Here is a 24111-nt window from a genome sequence, read left to right as displayed (position 1 = left end):
CACACACACAGACATGTACACACAGGCATGTACACAAGCATGCACACACACACACAGATATGTACACACACACACAGGGACATACACACACACAGAACTGTAGACACACAGGCCTGTACACAGTCACACACACAGCCACCCTTACTTGTAAGGTGGTCCTAGTCCCAGCTCTTGTTTCCATATGCACAGGGGTGCACATGCAGGAAATGGACAGAAGTGAAACCCGATGTCAGCTCATGACAGAGCAGCAGCCTTCCGACTCACACAGATACAGGAGCATCCACCAAGCTCCTCTGCACCCGCCCCTGCCTTTCCATATTCCTGCCAGTCGGCCGGGCCCGTCCAGACCCTGGGGCCCCTTACAAGTGTATGGGCTTTACCCCCCTGATGGCGGCCCTGCATTGGAGTACATAGTGAGCAGTAGGCTAGAAAAAAAGGCTTGGGATCAAAAGCAGCAGAAAAAGGTGATAATTTAAAAAAAATATGAAGGGAAAAGTAGCTAGCCACTGACCAATAGACACCCTATCCACAGCTGACTATCTGAGGACCACCCTGTAGACAAGAGACTGTTCTATAAGCATCAATCACTCAAACGTCACTCAAAAAGTTCTATGCACATCCACTGATTATAATATAATTTTTATGTTGTTTATATTTCAAATGCAATTTATTATGAATAAACTATATCTAGTTTTGTTTTCATGTCAGGCATATTGTACTTGAATGGAAAATTGGACTTTGAATCCCAACGTCAATACTACCTCTCAATAGAAGGAACTAGAGGAAGCTCTCCTCCTCTAAGTGATGTGACGGTTGTTGTGATAAATGTCACTGATATTAATGACCACAAGCCGGTCTTCAGCCAGGAGGAATACCAGGAAGAAATCCCAGAAAATGCAGTGGTGGGAGATCTGGTTGTGATGGTGAGGAACCAGAAAAGGGAAAAAATCTAAATCCTGTTGGTTATAGAATAGAACCAGTAAAACATGACCTTTATTTATCAATAATTTGCTCCCCACTTCAGTGGCGGCTGGTGCTAAATATTTTGGGGGGGGGGAACAAACCGCTCCAGGTCTGCACGCACCAGAGCTGTCACAGCTCCCCTGATACCCGGTGTCTTCTGTTTTAACCCAGTCTTCTTTCTGGGTTCCAAATCTTCAGCGTCTTGATTGGCAAGAATGAGAAGATGGGAACCAGAAGTGACGCAATGGTGAATATTGATTCGCTAAATTCAAAAGTGGGAGTGTTCGGGCACAGTGCTCTGCACCCTGAGAATAACCTAAGACAAGCCAAATAGAGCCACAGGCTTAAATTGCATGCTTGCCAAATATTGGCAGATCTAATAGACACCCATTACTTTGGCACCCTGCACAGTGTACACACATAAAACAAATTAATTTTAAATGAATGATAATCTGACTCACATTTTTTAAATTTAAGATGTTAAAATATGTTAGTCATATTATCACTTGTTTAAAAATAAACTGTTATATGATTAGCTTTCTTATTTGGCAAATTAACTTAGGGAAAATCTTGGAGGTTGGCGCCCCTTATGGACCAGCTGCCACTACCCCATTATCTATAGTTCTTTACTTATGTGTATGACTAGATGTAAATATAGAAGTTAAGAAAAAACATCAGTTTACTCTTAACAATGCCATACAGTACATGGTAGATTCGGCTGCAAGGTGCAAGTTGTAGCATATTTGGCTATCCTCTTAGATCATCAAATGCAACCAATCCAGACATTCAGCACCAACAGGAAACTGCTGGATTGTGCAGGGCATAACTGTAGTCATGGGAGGACAGCATGGACACATTAGGCAGATTTCAGATATCTGTTCATATCATATGTTGCAAACAGGCCTTACAAAACATTGTTAGCAGCAGATTGCATCTAAAATAAAGTAAGCAGTCTGATGTACTATAACAGTGGTCTCCAAATTGTGGACCGGGAGCCAGATGTGGCCCTTTGCTTACTTTTAACTTGCCCTTGGGGCACTATTTTCATCCACTGATACCAACAATGGGGCATAATTTCCCCACACTGACGCAGATGAAGGGGCAGAATGCTTCCTAATGTCACCAAAGATGGGGCACAATTCCTCTCAATGACACCAATAACAGGGCCCAATGACACCAGTGATGGGGAAAATTCTTCCCAATAACACAAATGATGGGGCACCATTCCTCCCAATGATAGCAACAATGGGGCTCAATGACAACAAAGATAGGGCACAATTCCTCCCAATGACACCAACAATGGGAACCAATGATGCCAATGATGAGGCGCAATTCCTCCCAATAACACCAAAGATTGGGCATTGTTTTTTCCAACTGACGCTGGGACCTTTTCCACTCCAATGGCCACAGTCTGGCCCCCCTTAATGCCCTGTACACACGACCGGTTTTCCCATCGGAATAAACTCTGAAGGTTTTTCCGACTAAGTTCTGATGGAATTCCGCTGAAACTGTCTTGTGTATACATGATCACACCAAAGTCCGATCGTCAAGAATGTGGTGACGTACAACTTGTACAAAGGGACTAGAAAAAGGAAGTTCAATAGAGAGTAGCCAATAGCTTCCATCTCATACTTGCTTCAGAGCATGCGCCATTTTTGGTCCGTCAGAACAGCATACAGGCGAGTGGTTTTCCCGATAGGAATTGGTTCCGTCGGAAATATTTAGAACATATTCTATTTCTAGGTCCATCAGAATTTTTGGAAAAAAAAGTCAGATGAGGCATACACATGATCGGAATATACGATGAAAAGCTTCCGTCAGACTTCTTCTGTCGGACATTACGCTCGTGTGTACGTGGCATTAGTCTGAAGGACAGTAAACTGGCAATTTGTTTAGAAAGTTTGGAGACCCCTGTACTAGCTGTGTAGCTATGCGTTTATAGTCTTTCCACTATGTAGTCATCAGTTTTTCACAAGCTTTGCAGTGTCTGTACCTACTCTTACTAACATTTGATACTTCTGTGTTTCACCTGTGTAGATCTCAGCTGTTGACTTAGATGGACCAAAGAATAATAAAGTCACTTTAAAAATTGTGAAAGGAGATCCCCATGGTCACTTCTCAATACATCCTGAGCGGGGAGATCTCAGAGTTCTGAGTCAACTTGACCGAGAGCAGGTGAGGTTTTCTCCAGATTCAGCTTCGTCCAGATTCTGTTTCACTAACTTCCAAACACAATATCTTTGTAATCCTTTATAAGACATGCCTGTGTCTGTTTTGAGCATTATTTTTAGAAGCTGGTTTGCAATGTTATGCAATATTTTGTCTTTGAAGAATCTTTTGTTCTGCTTAATTTATTCTTAGCATGCAGTGCTAGATGTAAATAGCAAATTCCACCACAATAAAGTGTACTGTTCCAGAAAAAAAGCAGCCTGAAGGTTTTTGAGGGGCATCTTGCGTCTAGATGTCTTGGATATGAAGGCAACACATTACAATCATTAAACCTGTTGAAAATGTGGGGCAGAATTTACTAATCATATTCAGATTAAGTTAAATTCTGGACAGGTATAAAAGCCATGCATTAATGCAGCTCTGCGTTCATGAATAAATTATTTAATGCATTTTGTAGATTATTTGAGCACATAAATATTTATGTGCTATCAGTTTCCTTTAAAAAAAAAAATTCACATATCTCTAATGGGATGTTTTTCTTTTTTAACAGAAAGCCAAATATTCTCTTGTGGTTCGCGCAATTGACAATGGTGTCCAAGCACTCTACAATGAGGTGACAGTTCAGGTCCACTTATTAGATGTCAATGATAACCCTCCTGTGTTTTTACAGTCCAACTACAGCCTTGTGCTTCAGGTATGGTCATTATTTGGCATATTGAAAAATACAAAGCAAAGATAGATGAAAATATAATAACTGTTTTGCCAACAGCAATCAAATACATGTTTGCTTACCTAAGTCAGATTGGTATAAGTTCAAATCTGATGTTGTAGTATGGGTTACTGCCCAGTAAACAATCAAACTTCTGAATTTTACTTTTTGAGTATCAATATGCTATTGTTATTTGCTGACACTGGCCAGACTCAACCTATACTGTCATCTTATCCACAGGACAATTCCCCAGCTGGTACTAGTGTGTTGACACTTATTGCAACAGATAAGGATTCTTCCAAAAATGGACCACCATTTCATTTTCAGATCATGGAAGGAAATGAAGACAGCGTGTTCCAGATCAGTCCAGATGGTGTCCTTTCTACTACTGCTGTCCTCAGCAGAGGTTCCAAAGAGAAGCATGTCTTGAAAATAAAGGTAAGATGTAATCAGAAGTATTCTAAGGGGAATGAGACTAGAAAACCATTAAAGGTGATAATCTATGGAAACCTAGCCAATAAAGCCATGACAAAATAAACTTTGCAATCTCCCTTTGTAATGAGTCCCCGATGGCTAGACCTGTAACATGTGAAACCAATAATTAGCACTGGAGCAGCAGTTTGACAGAGGTATCTAATCAGTTCTTTAAGTATCCTTAGTACTTTAACTTTATTTGTATGGTAAAGCAGATCTTGCACTGAAAACCAGGTCTGCCTTAATTGCTTACTGCACTTAGCCCTTGTATACACGGTCGGATATTCAGACGGAATGTGTCCGATCGGACCGTTTTGTCGGATATTCCGACTGTGTGTGGTCTCCATTGGTAAAATTTTCCGACAAAATGCTTTGATCGGACATACTCCTATCATGTGTAGAGAATTCCGATCAGACAAAGTGCCACGCATGCTCAGATCAACTTCCAACACCAAAGCTATTGGCTACTGGCGTGAACGTAGTCCCGTCGTAACGAAATAACGTCATCATGTCGGATTTGCCGACAACTTTGTCCGACCGTGTGTATGCAACAGTTTTGGACTACATGGTTGTAGGAATGTCCGACCGTGTGTACAAGGGCTAAGAGTTGGGAAGTAATCTAAGTAGGGAGTTGAAATTAATTTAGGGGTCATTGATAAATAATCTTGTCTGATACTATCGTGTGTTTGGAAAGCATTGTGCTTTTGATTATTGTATGTCAGTTGTTAGGCCTCTAAACACAATATTCCCAACACACACATTCCTGTGAAATGGCTGAGGATGTAATTGACTACAAATGAGCTGATTAGTGCCTCATAGTCTATTGAAAACAACTGCACAGCTGCTCTGATTTTAAATGTCACAGGAGTAGGGAGCTCAGGGGGTGAGGGAGAGGATGCTGGAACATGTTGCATTTTCCATCCCAAAGATGGATGTAACATGTTCTAAAGGGTGAATCTATCCTTTGAGCTTTGAATAAAGGGCTCCCAGATGTCAAAAAATTATTGAAGCTGAGTGTCAGTGTTTAAAAAGGTCACCTTCTGTTCCATGCAGTGTACATAGGTCCACTCTTAAATAATAAGAAGGAAGGAGGGTCAGGGTAAGTCTAATAATGCACAATGGTCTTCTTTGCTACTAGAGAGATACTGGTAAGCAATTGTTTACAATCCTTGGAAATTCTACCTCCAGGGATGTCTATGAGACCAAAAAGAGACAATTCCAGGGATAAAGGCAACTTTAATACATTGCTATACTGTAATGCAGGATTGTATGATTCCAGGGCATGTCTAGAGCGAGTGATACAAATTGGCATCCAAATGCCCAAATTTAGGGCAACAGGTCAAAAGGCTTAGGTCTTTGAGATATGATCAGTCTGGGGATATGTAATAATGGTAGAAAGATGAAAGTGTAATTTCATCATGATGCATCGCTGCCTTAATCATTCCCTGGAAAGTCACAAAGAGTTTCATAAGTCGTTAGCCTGTAACTGGGGGAAAGTTTGGATTGATTTATTGATTCCGGATGCCATGGAGAGGTAATCCAGGGGTTGGCGATAAAATTATATGGACTGAAATATACCCTTTTATCCAGATTGGGATAGTTAAGAATGGCGTCTAAAGAGTTTTCCCAATCCTCTTAAGAGATTTTTTTAATAGTAGTGATAATATAGACTTTCACCTTTAAGAAGATAAATGGATTATTAGATAAATAAACAAACTTTCCTAGTGCCTCAGTCGAGGTTAATGGTCATTTTGTGGCAGTGCCAGTAATAATTAAATATTTGATATAATGAAAAAACTGTAATGAAAATATATACAGTATTTGACAAAAAATACCAACACTAACTATTCTTTTCTGTTGGCTTAGGTTTCTGACAATGGCACCCCACATCTTTCATCTTCCACTTTTGTCAGCATCCAGATCATTGACCAAAGCCGCCACTCTCCTACAGTGCTGCCACTGGAAATATTTATCACTACCAGTGAGGCGTCATTTCACGGCACTGTGTTGGGCAAACTGCATGCCACGGACCAAGATCCTCATGACACATTAATGTACAGGTTGGCTGAAGAGGAACTTAGAAAGGGTCTCTTTTCTGTTGGAATTACTGATGGCAAAGTCATTGCTCTTGAAAGTCTTCAGCAAGGTCAATATTTTTTCAACGTCACAGTCAGTGATGGTTCATTTACCTCCATGGCAACTGTTCATATCTATGTCTGGTGTTTTAGCGACGAGGCTCTCCAGCAATCATTGGTTCTTCGATTCAAGAGCTTATCACCAGAAGACTTTATAGGAGACCATTGGCGCAATTTTCAGAGGTTTCTTGGGAACCTGCTTTCAGTAGACCGACAGCAGATTCAGATGGCTAGTCTTCAAAAGGATGAGACATCATCATCTTTGGATCTTGTGTTAGTGACTGGGATGAGCTCTAGCTCACTCACTAAACCACAGGCTTTGGCTGAAAAAATCAGTGAGGTGAAAAGTGAGCTGGACCAGTCCATGGGTTTACATATTGAGAAGATATTTCACTTGCCCTGCAACGGTTTACAGTGCAAAAATCGGACATGTCAGGAGATGATCAAGCTGGATCCATCAGTATTATCTTCACACAGCACTGCCAGGCTCAGTGTTATTACTCCACAGCACACTCTTCGACAAATCTGCACATGCAACAGTAAGTCCAATTGAGTGTTTGACATTCTGCCCCTTCACAAGATAAGGTAGAAATTGGGTAGATATGGGTAGAACAGGAAGGGGCTAGCAAACCTGTCAGGTTGTGTTTGCTGTCTTTGTACATTTAATCTTTTTATGTATCCTGGTGACCATCAACACTTTAAATCCGAAAGTGATGTAAAATCCAAAATTTAAGTTGCCACTGGAATAGGAATAGAGAGTTGATCTTCTAATGGTGATTCTTGTGCAAGTGACAAATGCCTAATAGTCTGTTTAAAAGGATATCTGAGGACATCCTTCCCACATTAAAAATATATATTTTTACTTTCTGTTGTGTCTGCAAGTCAGTAAGTAAAGGTAAATCATCTAAATGAGAAACAGATGAAAAAAAAATCTTTCAGGGGTTTTAACCCTTTACTATCCTATCCAAAATATATCTTTAGATATACTTTAAAGGTTGTTAAGAGCAGTAAGAAAGTAAAGTGTTTATGCAGTCTATAGCTTTAAGCCTCTACCAGTGACAGTTTTTAAAAATAAATCTTTTGGAACAAAGGAAGAAAACCCATCCACAGGTTCTTCAATATACAGTGGGCACTGTTTCTCCTAACAGAACCAGAGGCAATTTGTAATGAGCTAATGGAGCATTTGAAGGTGCTAAAGAGGAGGATAGCTGCAAATGGGCCAACAGCCTTAGAGCTGATTTTTTTCAAGCTCTGGAAAAAGTTGACTGCCCAGGGCCACATTGAAATACAGTAAAACCTTGGACTAAGAGTATAATTTGTTCTGGAAACATGCTTGTAATTCAAAGCACTTATATATCAAAGCAAATTTCCCCATAAGAAATGATTGAAACTCAGATGATTTTCTCAACAACCATTTATTCATAGGTCTTTCAGTTTATAGTCCATCTAAAAAGATTATAGCAATGTGATAGGTTGTGTAACCATAAAATGTCCATCCACAAATGGTAGCCTCCACAAGGGGATTAGAAGCAAAATCCAGCAGGAGCTATAGAGTATAAAAGAGAAGAGAGGCATATTTAAGTGTAGCAATATGGTTACATTTAATAAAGGTACAACATTTAGCAATTCGTGTGGCTGATGATTAAAACTGGCACATCTAAGTATGCAGGCATTTGGGGTAAAGCTGTCCACATAGACCATCCTCCGCACTGCCGGCTCTGTCAGCCTGCAATTGTGACCGGGAAGACTACCCTGCAGTAGAACGATCTGAAAGCGAGGCTTGAAGAGCTTGTGGAGCGCAGCGTGGAAGGTATGACGTCAATGGCTGTGCGAAAGATGATGAGTTGGGAGGATGTAAGTTGCTAAATGTTGTACCTTCATTAAATGTAACCATATTGCACACTTAGAGGCGCCTCTCTTCTATTTTATACACAGTTGTGACTTGATGCTACTTGTATATCAAGACATTGCTTGTATATCAAGTCAAAATGTATGAAAAAAATGTTGCTTGTCTTGCAAAACACTCTCAAACTAAGTTACTCTCAAACCAAGGTTTTACTGTACATTGAAGTGGCAGGAAAGGGTTTTTTCCCTATTTACTTTAATGTTAAGCATTGCTTTCCGAATACATATACAAGTCATTTCATACATCACAAATCAAAAAATAATAAAGGAAGGTATTTCTAATTTAAAGGGTTTGCCCAGCAAAGATGGATGGCTCCGTTGGCAATGAAATCAGTGTGTTGAGTCACTGTTCAGCTTTTAATATATAAGGGGGATTACAATGAAGAAATCACTAAGTATCCATCTTTGCCCCCCCCCCCCCCCCCCCGGTTCTGTTACATAAGGAAGGTATATAAGATATTTAAAGTTCTGATAGGGAGTAAGACCACGCACAGCATTTACTCAGCAGAAACCAAAAAATATTTCCTCTTTTTTTTCCCCCAGGTACAGCATTACAATTTGATGGACATAGCTTTCTACATTACCACCATGAGGTTAGTGGAGGCTGGAAAGTCCAGTTCAGGCTGAAAACCCACCAACCTAGATCTGTTTTGGTGTTTGTAAATGGCTCTTCTTCATCTCTCCTAGAGGTAGGTTTTATTTATCTGTGAGCAGAAGTATACACCGTAATAATTTGACCAAAATGAATTATATATTATAAACTTTCTTTGAAGGCAATACATTATCCTTGCAATAGTACCACAAGATCACTAAATTACTGGTTGCATTTTTAAACCATAACTCTAATTTAAATAAAAAAGACTGTAATTTAAAATAGCAACCTGAACTATAGGGTCTAGATCAGTTCTTATATTTTCCAACAACACATATAGAGTAAAGGATGAGGAAGTGTTCAGCTGAATTATAGGGAATAATAGCCAGATTGATACTGATGCCGCTCACTGTCCTCTGATTTGTGTACATGCTCCTTTCTTGGTGACAACCTAAAATACACCCAATGATGTCCTATACAGGTCAGGCAGTTGAAGCATATAACTTCATTATGGGATATAGCTTGCAGTGCAGGTCCTTCAGTTTTTATCATGTTGTATAGGTGGCAAATTTTATTCTTTTCATTGACAGTTTAACTAATATATTACAGACATACATGTAACAGTTTTAAACCTGAAGCTTTAGAGTTAGTGCTAAAGTTGATTTTAGACATAAGGATTTTTTTTTGTAGTAATGGTAAGATTTAGTGCTTACTTTTAAGGTAGGAGTCTATATTTTTTACAGGTGAAATAATTTTTTTTATAAAGAGTAGTGGTATGTCAAGTTATCATCACAAAATCAATAATCCAGAACTGTCAAAGATGTGCAAACAGTTCATAAGAAAGTCCAAATAAAGTCCTTATAATGTGCACAAATTCACATAAGACCATCCACTAGGAATTTTCAAGGATTACCACTTGTGCACGTTAGACACCCCCCTTTCAAGAAGAAACTCACCTGAACCTTATGACATTTATTCTCATGACTGGCACAAAGCACTTTTGTATGTTAACCCAAAATCCTGGTATGAATCTCTGTTGCGTCACTCCTTCATCTGGCTTAATCATTACCAAATTATATAAGAAAAATAAAGAAATGGCCTCCAATAGTGTAGTAAAATAACACTCTCTTTTATGAGTTAAAATATAACTTACAAAGTTAATACAATATAAGCTCATCCTAGAAGTAGCATCAGGCAATGCACGGCTGCATCCAACGTGTCACTTCAGGTTGGCATGTGCCTATACTGTTTAAATTCCAGTAATGCATGGTTTTACACTGCTCTGCACACCCTCAGTTGTTCTGTACTCTCAGCACTGTTCACAAAATCAGAACCAATAGAGGTTGATCTGCTGACAGCCTAAAGATTTAAGCTGACCATACATGGATCAAAATTTGGCTGGTTCAGCTGGAACCAGATGATTTTCGAACCAGTACTGCAGCCTATAGAGTGCAGCACTGATCAGTGTATGGGCTGCCTTACTGCTGCTGAAAGGCTCTGGGCTTTAGCAAAATGGCAAAAAGAAACAGGAGCAATGCTAAAGACAATTCACAGCACACACTAATTTTGGTAACATAATTATTAATGTGGAATGTATGTTCTTAATTTTTTATCAAGTTATTATGTGTAAAAGTTCTGCATTAAGCTGGGTATACACATACCGAAAATCAACTGACATTTTGTATGTATGTACTCCACTCCGTTCAACAGAAGCCAGTCTAATGCATAAGTTCTGCTCACCGGTCTTGCTGAAGAACCAGCATTCAATTAGCGCTTGCAGTTAAGGGCTGCAATGCTTATCTGTGTATTCTGAAGTGGCGGAGAGGGCAGTCCTTGGTGTACCCATTGTCAAAATACAATAGAACAGTGGGAGAGATCCCTGCATCCAAATTGTTTGTGTTGATGGAAAGATCTGTGAGCTATTTTAACTTCAACCAGCTTATCCAATGAAAAAAAAAAAAAAAACTCAGTGTATACCCAGCTATATTCAATTCTGACTTCAGCAAAGTGAATTCTGATTGGATAGTTTGAGTTAATAGACTTTGCACCTTGCACTACTTATTATAAAAGGACTTACAGAAAAGTTTGTTTGCTTTCATATATAACTTCTGGAGTGGTGGTAAAATGTTTTTTTCTTTAATATACCAGCAGAAACCTATGGCACATAGTTTTCAGAGGAAATGGGCAGTTGCCAATGTTGGATGTTTTCTCTGCTATTATTGTATATATCTGGTAGCTGCTCCATGTAATTATTTAACCACCATCTATGTTCAGGTTATACAATTGTATGTTTTGGTAACACACATGCAATCACTGTCATCTAATGCCCATGGCTAGCATTTCACTTGTTTTTGAATATGTATAACTTGGATTTTTGATCCTGTGCTGTGATCAGACAATATTTCCCGTAGTGCAGGTTTGTTCTTCTGTAAATGAACTGGCTAAATATTTGCTAGTATAATAATACTTAAAATAGTTTATATCTATATGTCATGCTTAAAGCACTGAAGTCTCATTAAAGTTAAAGGCAGGATGTGTAGATGATCAAGCAGTCTTGCCTGAAGGCTTCTTAGCAAGTTTCTGCTTGTACAGCCTCAGATTGTTTCAACATTTTGTAGGTGGAAAAGTTATATATATTTTTCAGTACATTTCACATAAAATACATGAGCTGTGCAAGAAACCTTTCCCTCATATACAAAAAAACAGTATTTGAGTATGTCAGTCGCAAGTACAGATGCATTTAGTTCTGATCAGCAGCCAAAAAGTCAAATATAATTGTAGAGGTTCCTTAATCATTAGTTATTTGGCATTGGTCTTGTAAATGCAGTAGAAGAAAAACAGGTTACATTTTTCTTTTGCAATTCGTAATTCATAAAATATGAACGATAAGAATACATTTCGCTGGAAAGAACTAGCGTGCTGAGAATTTCAGTGTGCTTGTTCTGTGTCCTACTGTCCTGATACTCTCGATATTAAAAACATGGAGACAATGTCAAAAACAAATATTAATCAGAACTACGCAAGACGTGACACAGCTGGCACCAATGATGCCAGAGAACTCAGGACAGGAAAGTTGTGAGCAGGAGTTTTGGTAGGCTGGAGTATTCCGTTTATAAGCCCCAGGTCTCCAGGCAGGTGCCCCTGGGTTTTGGGTGTATTACACCCATAATTAAAGTGTAAGCGGAAAAACCATTGATGGATTCATTTATAAACAATGCTGTTATGTTGGAGGGGATCTGACCAACAGGTGTGGTGGACCCATGTGTAATGGTAAGGTGATCTAAGTGAAGAGCCCTCATTAGACAAGATTTAAGTCAAGGGATATCTGCCTTCTGTATCTTCAGATCCCACTTGATATCTGGTGAGGAACACTGCTTCACACCACCTATTGACAATCTACTCCTTGTATGAGTTTTCCAGCATCGCTGGTGACAATTGTTTTATATAATATTTGCTCTCTTTCAATATGCAGTAGAAGCAATTCTAACCAATACGGTTATGGTAAGAGGGGACTAAAGAAATAAAAAGCCCTCCAACTGAATCTGTGGATAGCACAGAAGAACCTTCTTAGAACCAAAGATATTAACATGTCTCATTTCATCACATATCATAAAAAAGAGGATTATTCCTCTTTTTGGAACAGTGGACAAAGCCATGCAAATTATTCCTTTAGGTCCTAATGGCCAAATGTAAATCCAGTATTGATGGTGTATAGTGCAAATATAGCCTAATATGTTGAGCCACTTATTCAAAACTGCATACTGTAAATATATGGTTTATACTGTATGTTCATGAGGTAGCCTGCACAAACACAGGGAGAATGCACAACCACAATACTGATACTGTATGCTTGTGCTGGAAACTGAATGAGCCTGGTGCTCCAAGGCAAAGTTATTAAATGCTTAGCCATGTGCTGGCATGTTCAGTGTAGACAAGACAATGGAAGTTAATCTGACCTTTGAGTTACTGCACACCATTGCTTTAAACATTGTGTTAGTAAATGAAAGAGGTAACGAGGTTTCAGCTATAAACAATATAGAATATATATATATATATATATATATATATATATATATATATATATAGAATATAGAAACAATATCCAATCACATTGCTTTTAATAAATTATATTTAATCATGCTAATCATTCTAACCTGTTGGAATGTAAAAACGTGTTGGTTGTTACTACTGCATATTACTACATTTTGCACTATCATTGATTGCCATTTAGCTCTTATAAGCAGAGCACAGTGGTGTTCACTTCTTAATCTTAGTTTGTTTTTTGGTTTACAGCTTGATAATGGGTATTTGCAATATACATATCAGTGCCAAGGAATTATGACCAAGAACCTGCTTTTGGAGACGATGGTAAATGATGGAACTCTGCATAGTATTATCCTCGAGGTGACTGACAAAATTGCCAAGTTCCATGTGGACAGCATAGAATCTGAGCTTCCCCTGCCAGACTGCTCAGGTCATTCGTCTCAACTGTTTATTGGGGCATTGGTACAGGAATCAGACTATGTATCTCAAGGATTCCAGGGCTGTTTGGATGACATCAGCATCAACAGTCAAACAGTGGAAAGCCTGGGGAAGTCTATTCATCAGAAGGGCACATCACCATGCTGTGATCATAACCATGCTTGTAGACACAACCCATGTCCCAGTGAGAGCATGTGTGCAGAAATGCCCAATGGAGGTAAGAGGCCATGGCTGCTTTATAGAGTTGGCTGCTTTAGATCATTAGCTGTCAAGTTGTTAACATTTATATTATTTATTTCTCCAGCATATGCCTGTCTGTGCCATTCTCCCTTCCCTGGCCCCAACTGTGTCCTGGGTACCAACCCTTGTGCCACATCTTCTTGCTCACAAGGCAGAATTTGCGCACCCATGTCCAATGGATTTACATGTAGCTGCCCTCCAGGATATCAGGGTGACAGGTAAGATTGTCTTACAAGCTTTCAGCACTCTTTTTGTAATTTATATGATTTGACTACAGCTAATCATTCCTATTTTCGGACTAGATGAGCTACGGGGTTTTTATGTAAGAGACCAAAGTTATATTTCTGTGAATCCTGCACACCCTGTTTTTAAAGATTTTCATGCAGCTAGTCAAATACTTGAACCAGTCAAACAATCATGCATGAATGCATGGGAAAAAAAATCTCGCCAGATCAGTGTTGATCAGCCAGACATGGGAAAATAATTATTTAATTTGACCTTTCTACACTGCTGATTAAAGCAAACCAGTCCCAAATAAAATTTAGTAAAACTAAGCCGATTGTGTAAACATGCACACCGGTCTGGGAGCCTCCCCATACCAAGCCTCCAACTGCCTGCTTTACAGTAAGCCAGAGTAGCTTAAAGCATATCTAAACCCTTATACAAAAATTTTAAGCCAAACGACAGTTGCATAAAAATTACAAGTGTCTGAGCTTTCCATAGAAAATATTGGTTATCCTGCTATATGCTCTTCTTGTTTTATTTGGGGAAGTTCTATGCTAGGAAAATAATAGTAATAAAGTAAATAAAAACTGAACCCCTGAAATTAGGTGACCAGAATAAACAAATTAATTACCATAATCTATACCAATGTACAAATTAACATATGATACCAGGGGTTGCCAAAAAAATTCCAGATAGGTTGGTTTCAGTGGATAGAAAGCCTGTAAACTCTAGCTCTATGGTTGCCAAATTATTAGATAGAGGAGGCTTTATGTGCAGCACATGATATTTGTAATGCTACAGAAGACTTTTAGGTACATAGTTACATGAGACTGCTTAAGATCACTACATGTAAAGTCCGGTTCATTTCTGTTACATTTGTGCTACCTGCAGTTTCCCCAAAAAATGCTATCACTAACTTTGAGATTCCCCACAGCAAGCTCCACTATAAAAGATCAGAGAAAAAAAAAACAAAAAAAAAAAGAGAAAAAGAAATGAGCAGCACATTCTTATCTAGAACACATGCTGATGAAGCACGAAGGCAGTTGGTCCGAAGGGCACACATTAAGTACCAAAGAGCAACATGCTGGGGTCTAGACAACTTGTCTGGAAGGTAGTACAAAAAAGTGTAACATGTAATAAACATAGCTACTCCTTATCAATTATATGCAGACATATACATGAAAAATCAAACAACTTTTATTTTTTTCCACTGATTCCTGTTCCCCATTCCTCCCAAAACTTGCATTAAAAAAAACTGCTGCACAAATACCGTGTGACATAAAAAATTGCAACAACCACCATTTTATTCTCTAGAGTCTCTGCTAGCAAAAAAAAAAAAATATGATTTTTACATGTAGGAGAGAAATGCCAGAATCAGCCTGAAAATGCTTTAAACTCTGATATATGCTGTAATTAATTTAGAAAATCAATAAAAAGCATCTTAAAATATATATATGAAAGCTTTGGATTAGCATAATTTCAAGCTCACTGGCAAGAAGAGATTGGCAATGGCAACCTGCATACTCTCCTAGGATAGTTTTCCTAGACATTCCTCTAGTGCATTGGGGTAAGGAATGGTTAAATCACCTCTCTGTTATTTAAACTTTTTTTTTGTTTTTTTTTTGCTTGTGATGGTAAAAAAAAAAAAAAAAGAGGATTAACGCTGCGCTCAGAATGATAAAAATTGATTATATATAGTAAAAAGCAGCTAGCACTGAAGTCTGAATACAAAAACTCAAAATACTAAAGTGCAAAGAAGTGCGCTGCATTTTTTTGCTTGTGACCTATTGTAGAGAATTTCCTTCACGTCCCGTCCCAGAGACACGAGAGGTGAAAGTAAATCTCTCCAAAGTAAAATCCAATCCCCCCACGACAGGTGTCACCATTGGAAGATTTTGCCTTGCTCTTGTTCCAGTGACAACTGTAAAATTTTGGATTTGCCATTACTTCCAGCTGCTGTGATGGTCACCATAAGGGAAAGGATGACTCCCCTCAGCAGGGAAACAGACTGCATTAAAATCTGTTTTATAAGTAACATAGAGTATATTGAAATAAGTACCGTATAAATAATTTGACACATTTACCTCTTTGCAGATGCCAGATTGTACAGGCCACTGACCTCTGCATCCCCAGCAACACATGTAACTGCAGTGACGCTAACAGTGGTCAGCTATGTCTAGAAGGGAACATGCCCGCTCCTGATAAGAGATTCCTCATATCTGGTCCCCAGGAGATAGCAGAGATCCTAGGAGGAGTCCTTGCTGTCTTGGTGTTAGTGGGGGTGTTTGTCATTTTCAGAAAACGCCTGTGCCAACGAACTGGTACCCACAAGCCAACTGCACAGGAGGATCCAGACCTGAAGAACTATATATCAAGAGACATAGGTGTGGGAACTCAAGGAACATGCATGGAACTGAATATCCTTAATCCGGCTGCTCGGATTCAGCTGGATGCTGAGGGACAGCCAAGAAGAAACCCCGTTCCAGAGCTCCTTACCTTCTGCAAGCCTCAGGCAAAACCAGTCGTGTGCAGCGTGGCTCCAAATCTACCTCCTGCACCTCCGTCCAGTTCTGACAATGAGTCCATCGCCAAGAACAACTGGGACTGTGAGGAGAACAGTAAGTGCTTCTTCTGTCTTTTCATATGCTCTTGTAAGTTTTTATTGCTGTTAGTGTACCTGCTAGGGATATTGCCTGTCCCAGTTTGTCCTATTGACCACTATCACCAGGGCTTTTTTTCTCAGAAAATAGGTGCAGGAACTCAACCCTGCCCCCAACACCCCTTCCCCCAAAACACCCCCCCCCCCCCCAACCACATCAAATAGTGGGTGTAGTCAAATTTCACTAACAGTGGAAGGGTTTTAAAGGGGCATTAAGTACCAGGAGTGCAGAGTACGGGGGGTGTTGAGTATGTGCAGAGTTCAGAGATGCGTTACATGCTATATACATAATTCAGGGGTGTGCTGCACACAAAGTGCAAAGTTCTGGGGTGGACTGCACACAGAGTGCAAAGTTCAGGGGTACACTACACACATAGTGCAGAGTTTAGCCTTCTTCCACAGCTGCTTACCTCTGCATCCCCTAGCCGCATCTCACTTTCACCCCTCTTCAGCTCTGACCTCTGAATGCAGCTCCCCTTCCACTGCCACCATCTTGACCCTTCCTCCTTAAAAGCTCCACCATCTTCCACATGTTTTAATTGTGTTGCTGTGTTAAGCTAAAGCACCGAGCTGGCGCTAGTATCTCTCTGCGCACTGTAGGCGGCTCTGCCTCTCTCACTTGCAGGGATGTCAGCATCCATATTGCACCCCGAGCACCTGCATCTTCCTTGTCACCATCCTGCACTCAGTGGGAGCCACTTAGGAGATCAGATCTGTGGGAGCCGTTGGGAGACACGCTGTCACTTGTAAATACAGAAGCTGGACTTCTGTGCTTCCAAGTAATAGTAGTAGGCAGGGAGCAGAAGTCCAGAGGTTGTGGAACTAAATTCCACCAAGTTTCAGCTGAAGAAAAGCCCTGTCTAAAAGTGAGGGGAAATCCAAAATTTTCAGTTTTTATTTCAGTTGGACTACAGAGGAAATCTTCCAATGAGGGTGTCTTCCAATAAGAGGAGATTTCCCTCACTTTACAGAGATTTCTTCTTGCTTTGTCTGCAAGATTAAAAGTGAAGGGAGATCTCTCCAACTGGACACAGGTGGCAAAAGAAACGTGACAGGGATTTTAAAGCTGAAGTTTACAGGCATTTATTACAGTGCCTTGAAAAAGTATTCATACCCCCCAAAAAACTGTCCTACAAATGTAGCAGTTAGAGTGATGAGACAAACCATGTACCATTCACTGGGGTGCTTACAATGATCAGATTTTATTTATGTAAAAAGAAACAAAAAAAGGAATAAAATTGCTGCTGTAACTGCTTGCGTAATGTAAGTTGGAGTTTGGCTTAAATTTTCTAATTTATATAAATCTGCCTCTATCACTGCCATTCCCCTTAAACCAACAATGCTGCTGCCCAAAGGTGTCTCTGTGCTTCTTTGTCCAGAGTGGGGGCACTCTTATACAGGAAGTGTGTTACTGGTCGGATCACCAGGTGAAAACTGGGGGGGGGGGCCTAAAAAGAAAACAAATGTACGCACCCCATCTAATGATTAGTAAGCTTCAATATATTGAGATTTGGGTTTTGGGTTTAAGACTGCTCCAATCTGCTTATATTTGGTCTTTCCTGGTCCTCCCTTCTCCCTAGTGTACATACCAATTACTTCTTTAAACAATGAAGGCAGATCAAGACTGGTGGGAGGGATGCTGTACATAGCTCTCGAAAACCTCATCCTACCCCAATACTTCTCTAAAGAGCCCAAAACCTTGATACAAGAAATGGATTTGCTCTTCAAAGGAGCTAAGCAAAAAATAAATCTCCTTCATGGGTGGGTTTCAGTCTGGAGGTGCGATTCTCGTGTTCCTAGCAAGACTGTATTTGCATGCAGATTGCCCTAGGTAGGCCCCAGTTATGATGCCTTCATGATTGGAAGAACTGAGCAGCAGACTAGGACCCCTACACAGAAGGCTGCACAATGGCAGTGCATTTTTTTGCATTGGGCCTGGTTCACACCTATGCAGGTTTCAGTTGATGCGAATACCAGGTGCATTTTGCGGTTTTCAAAATATATTTTTGATCCATTGAAGTCTATGAAACTTGGTCCTTTTCATAAAATGCACAGATGTGCATGTGACTTATAGGAAACCATGTTAAATGGACCGTAGTGTGTTTCTGCAAAACTGAAACACACTTAAAAACCCATAGGTGTGAACCAGGCCTCAAGATGCATTGCTTCAAGTAAGGTAACCCATTCACAATGAATGTGTTGTAACGCACATTAATATCAGCAAATTTAACTAGTTGCTGACCGCCGGCCGTCAAATGACGGCCAGGCGGCGCACCTATTGTGGCGGGAGGCCGTCATATGACGGCCTCCCGTTTAAACAGGGAATGCGCGCAATCGAGCGCGCGCATCCCTGTTTCTTCGGTGGCGGCGTGTCACGGAGACACCGCTCGCCACCGAAGGGGGTGAACAGCCATTCGTTATGGCTGTTTACCACGTGATCGGCCGTGATGAAGTCACGGCCGATCACAGATGGTCACACCCCGAACGTGCACGGCGCATGCGCGCGATCGCGAGCGCGCTGCGCGTGCACGTCGGTGGCGGCGTGTTCCCCGGGAACACTGCTCGTCACCGACGCTGGTAAACAGCCATTGGCCGGCTGTTTACCCACGTGATCCTTTCACAGCCGATCACAAAAATGTAAACAAACTGCGGTAACGGGATGTTACCGGGTTCTCCTCCTCACACACCGATCGTGTGTGAGGAGGAGATTGCGGTAACATCTCGTTACCGCATACAGTGTACACCAATCATACTGATTGCCCCCCCCCCAATAAAGAGGACCTGTCACCACCCCTCATAGTACCTGTCAATCACAGTCCATCAGAGTACCTGTCACAGTCCATCAGAGTATTTGAGTACCTGTCGCAGCACATCAGAGTACCCGAGTACCTGTCACAGCCCATCAGAGTACCTGTCAGCCCATCAGAGTACCCGAGTACCTGTCACAGTTCATCTGAGTACCCGAGTACCTGTCACAGCCCATCAGAGTACCCGAGTACCTGTCACAGCCCATCAGAGTACCCGAGTACCTGTCACGGCACATCAGAGTACCCGAGTACCTGTCACGGCACATCAGAGTACCCGAGTACCTGTCACGGCACATCAGAGTACCCGAGTACCTGTCACGGCACATCAGGGTACCCGAGTACCTGTCACGGCCCATCAGGGTACCCGAGTACCTGTCACGGCCCATCAGGGTACCCGAGTACCTGTCATGGCCCATCAGGGTACCCGAGTACCTGTCACAGTCCATTAGAGTACCGAGTACCTGTCACAGTCCATCAGGGTACCCGAGTACCTGTCACAGTCCATCAGGGTACCCGAGTACCTGTCACAGTCCATTAGAGTACCGAGTACCTGTCACAGTCCATTAGAGTACCCGAGTACCTGTCACAGTCCATTAGAGTACCGAGTACCTGTCACAGTCCATTAGAGTACCGAGTACCTGTCACAGTCCATCAGGGTACCCGAGTACCTGTCACAGCCCATCTGAGTACCCGAGTACCTGTTCCAGTCCATCTGTGTACCAGAGTACCTGTCACAGTCCATCTGAGTACCCGAGTACCTGTCACAGTCCATATGAGTACCTGTCACCGCCCTTCAGAGTACCCAAATACCAGTCACCAAACCATCAGAGTACCTGTCACCAGGCCATCAGAGTACCCGAGTACCTGTCACCAGGCCATCAGAGTACCCGAGTACCTGTCACCAGGCCATCAGAGTACCCGAGTACCTGTCACCAGGCCATCAGAGTACCCGAGTATCTGTCACCAGGCCATCAGAGTACCCGAGTACCTGTCACCAGGCCATCAGAGTACCGAGTACCTGCCACCAGGCCATCAGAGTACCCGAGTACCTGCCACCAGACCATCAGAGTACCCGAGTACCTGTCACCAGACCATCAGAGTACCCGAGTACCTGTCACCAGACCATCAGAGTACCCGAGTACCTGTCACCAGACCATCAGAGTACCCGAGTACCTGTCACCAGACCATCAGAGTACCCGAGTACCTGTCACCAGGCCATCAGAGTACCCGAGTACCTATTTGCAGCCCATGTCTCATAGAATATATGTTGGGGTGTTTGCTTTCCAAAACGATCGGTGTGTGAGGAGGAGATTGCGGTAACATCTCGTTACCGCATACAGTGTACACCAATCATACTGATTGCCCCCCCCCAATAAAGAGGACCTGTCACCACCCCTCATAGTACCTGTCAATCACAGTCCATCAGAGTACCTGTCACAGTCCATCAGAGTATTTGAGTACCTGTCACAGCACATCAGAGTACCCGAGTACCTGTCACAGTTCATCTGAGTACCCGAGTACCTGTCACAGCCCATCAGAGTACCCGAGTACCTGTCACAGTCCATTAGAGTACCGAGTACCTGTCACAGTCCATTAGAGTACCGAGTACCTGTCACAGTCCATCAGGGTACCCGAGTACCTGTCACAGCCCATCTGAGTACCCGAGTACCTGTTCCAGTCCATCTGTGTACCAGAGTACCTGTCACAGTCCATCTGAGTACCCGAGTACCTGTCACAGTCCATATGAGTACCTGTCACCGCCCTTCAGAGTACCCAAATACCAGTCACCAAACCATCAGAGTACCTGTCACCAGGCCATCTGAGTACCCGAGTACCTGTCACCAGGCCATCAGAGTACCCGAGTACCTGTCACCAGGCCATCAGAGTACCCGAGTACCTGTCACCAGACCATCAGAGTACCCGAGTACCTGTCACCAGACCATCAGAGTACCCGAGTACCTGTCACCAGACCATCAGAGTACCCGAGTACCTGTCACCAGGCCATCAGAGTACCCGAGTACCTATTTGCAGCCCATGTCTCATAGAATATATGTTGGGGTGTTTGCTTTCCAAAACGATCGGTGTGTGAGGAGGAGATTGCGGTAACATCTCGTTACCGCATACAGTGTACACCAATCATACTGATTGCCCCCCCCCCCAATAAAGAGGACCTGTCACCACCCCTCATAGTACCTGTCAATCACAGTCCATCAGAGTACCTGTCACAGTCCATCAGAGTATTTGAGTACCTGTCACAGCACATCAGAGTACCCGAGTACCTGTCACAGTTCATCTGAGTACCCGAGTACCTGTCACAGCCCATCAAAGTACCCGAGTACCTGTCACAGCCCATCAGAGTACCCGAGTACCTGTCACAGCCCATCAGAGTACCCGAGTACCTGTCACGGCACATCAGAGTACCCGAGTACCTGTCACGGCACATCAGAGTACCCGAGTACCTGTCACGGCACATCAGGGTACCCGAGTACCTGTCACGGCACATCAGGGTACCCGAGTACCTGTCACGGCCCATCAGGGTACCCGAGTACCTGTCACGGCCCATCAGGGTACCCGAGTACCTGTCACGGCCCATCAGGGTACCCGAGTACCTGTCACGGCCCATCAGGGTACCCGAGTACCTGTCACAGTCCATTAGAGTACCTGTCACAGTCCATCAGGGTACCCGAGTACCTGTCACAGTCCATCAGGGTACCCGAGTACCTGTCACAGTCCATTAGAGTACTGAGTACCTGTCACAGTCCATTAGAGTACCCGAGTACCTGTCACAGTCCATTAGAGTACCGAGTACCTGTCACAGTCCATTAGAGTACCGAGTACCTGTCACAGTCCATCAGGGTACCCGAGTACCTGTCACAGCCCATCTGAGTACCCGAGTACCTGTTCCAGTCCATCTGTGTACCAGAGTACCTGTCACAGTCCATCTGAGTACCCGAGTACCTGTCACAGTCCATATGAGTACCTGTCACCGCCCTTCAGAGTACCCAAATACCAGTCACCAAACCATCAGAGTACCTGTCACCAGGCCATCAGAGTACCCGAGTACCTGTCACCAGGCCATCAGAGTACCCGAGTACCTGTCACCAGGCCATCAGAGTACTCGAGTACCTGTCACCAGGCCATCAGAGTACCCGAGTATCTGTCACCAGGCCATCAGAGTACCCGAGTACCTGTCACCAGGCCATCAGAGTACCGAGTACCTGCCACCAGGCCATCAGAGTACCCGAGTACCTGCCACCAGACCATCAGAGTACCCGAGTACCTGTCACCAGACCATCAGAGTACCCGAGTACCTGTCACCAGACCATCAGAGTACCCGAGTACCTGTCACCAGAGCATCAGAGTACCCGAGTACCTGTCACCAGACCATCAGAGTACCCGAGTACCTATTTGCAGCCCATGTCTCATAGAATATATGTTGGGGTGTTTGCTTTCCAAAATGGGGTCATTTTGTGGGTAATTTCACTGTCCTGGTGGTCCAGGACCTTCAAAAGTGTGATGGGTAGGAATGAAATGAGATGTGTCATTTATGCTCCTAGTACGCCTGAACGTACTACTTCAATGTTCGGCCTCTCTATGTGGCCAGGCTGTGTAAAAGTCCTATACATGTGGTATCGCCATACTCGGGAGGAGTAGCAGAATGTATTTTGGGGTGTAATTTTTGCTATATACATGCTATGTGTTAGAAATATCTTATAAATTGACAATTTTGTGTAAAAAAAAAATGCGTTTTAATTTTTTTCCACATATTCCAAAAACTTCTGGAAAAAAATGAACCGTTCAAAAGACTCATTATGCCTCACAGATTATACGTTGGGGTGTTTGCTTTCCAAAATGGGGTAATTTTATGGGAAATTCCATTGTCCTGGTACTCCAGGGCCTTCAAAAGTGTAATAGGTGGTTGAGAAATGAGATGCGTAATTTTTTTTGTAGAACGTCTGAAGGTACTACATCAATGTTAGTGTTCTGTATGTGGCCAGGCTGTGTAAAAGTCCTACACATGTGGTATCGCCGTACTCGGGAAGAGTAGCAGAATGTATTTTGGGGTGTAATTTGTTGTATGCATATGCTGTGTGTGAGAAATAACCTGATAATATGACAATTTAGTAAAAAAAAAATTAAAAAAAAAAAATCTTCATTTTGCAAAGAATTGTGGGAAAAAATGACAACTTAAAAAAACTCACCATGCTACTTACTTAATACCTTGGGATGTCTACTTTGTAAAAAGGGGTCATTTGGGGGGTATTTGTACTTTCCTGACTTGTTAGTGTCTCAAGAAATTAGGTACACCTGATGTACTGAAGGCCTGATCAGAAGTGATCAATTTTCAGTGATTGGCACCATAGTTTGTAGACTCTATAACTTTCACAAAGACCAAATAATATACACTAATGTGGGTTATTTTTACCAAAGATATGTAGCAGTATAAATTTTGGCCAAAATTTATGAAGAAAAATTACTAATTAGCAAAAATTTATGACAGAAACGAAGAAAAAGGCATTTTTTTCACAAAATTTACGTTTTATTTTATTTATAGCACAAAAAAAAAAAAAACACTAGTGATTAAATACCACTAAAAGAAAGCTCTATTTGTGTGGAAAAAAGGACGCAAGTTTCATATGGATACAGTGTAGGATGACTGAGTAATTGTCATTCAAACTGTGAGAGCGCTGAAAGCTGAAAATTGGTCTGGTCAGGAAGGGGGTGTAACTGCACTGTATTGAGGTGGTTAA

The 24111-nt window shown here is 41.9% G+C and overlaps 1 protein-coding gene across 1 annotated transcript in view; it reads left to right on the top strand.

The window, feature by feature from the left end:
* Nucleotides 1–24111, top strand: part of FAT2 (FAT atypical cadherin 2) — a 173625-nt gene that overhangs the window by 137682 nt on the left and 11832 nt on the right. Inside the window, exons 15-23 of the mRNA XM_077468338.1 lie at nucleotides 709–923; nucleotides 3001–3138; nucleotides 3683–3826; nucleotides 4082–4279; nucleotides 6182–6989; nucleotides 8899–9044; nucleotides 13241–13646; nucleotides 13734–13887; nucleotides 15989–16512. Coding sequence (XP_077324464.1) covers nucleotides 709–923; nucleotides 3001–3138; nucleotides 3683–3826; nucleotides 4082–4279; nucleotides 6182–6989; nucleotides 8899–9044; nucleotides 13241–13646; nucleotides 13734–13887; nucleotides 15989–16512 — 2733 coding nt within the window. The remainder of the gene's footprint in view (nucleotides 1–708; nucleotides 924–3000; nucleotides 3139–3682; nucleotides 3827–4081; nucleotides 4280–6181; nucleotides 6990–8898; nucleotides 9045–13240; nucleotides 13647–13733; nucleotides 13888–15988; nucleotides 16513–24111) is intronic.

Source organism: Lithobates pipiens, unplaced genomic scaffold (genome assembly GCF_037356315.1).
Source record: "Lithobates pipiens isolate NorthernLeopardFrog02 unplaced genomic scaffold, aLitPip1_a1.2 Scaffold_8, whole genome shotgun sequence".
NCBI classification, from domain to species: Eukaryota; Metazoa; Chordata; class Amphibia; order Anura; family Ranidae; genus Lithobates; species Lithobates pipiens.
The sequence above is the reverse complement of the archived record's forward strand: the minus strand, read 5'-3'. Positions and strand labels throughout refer to the sequence as shown.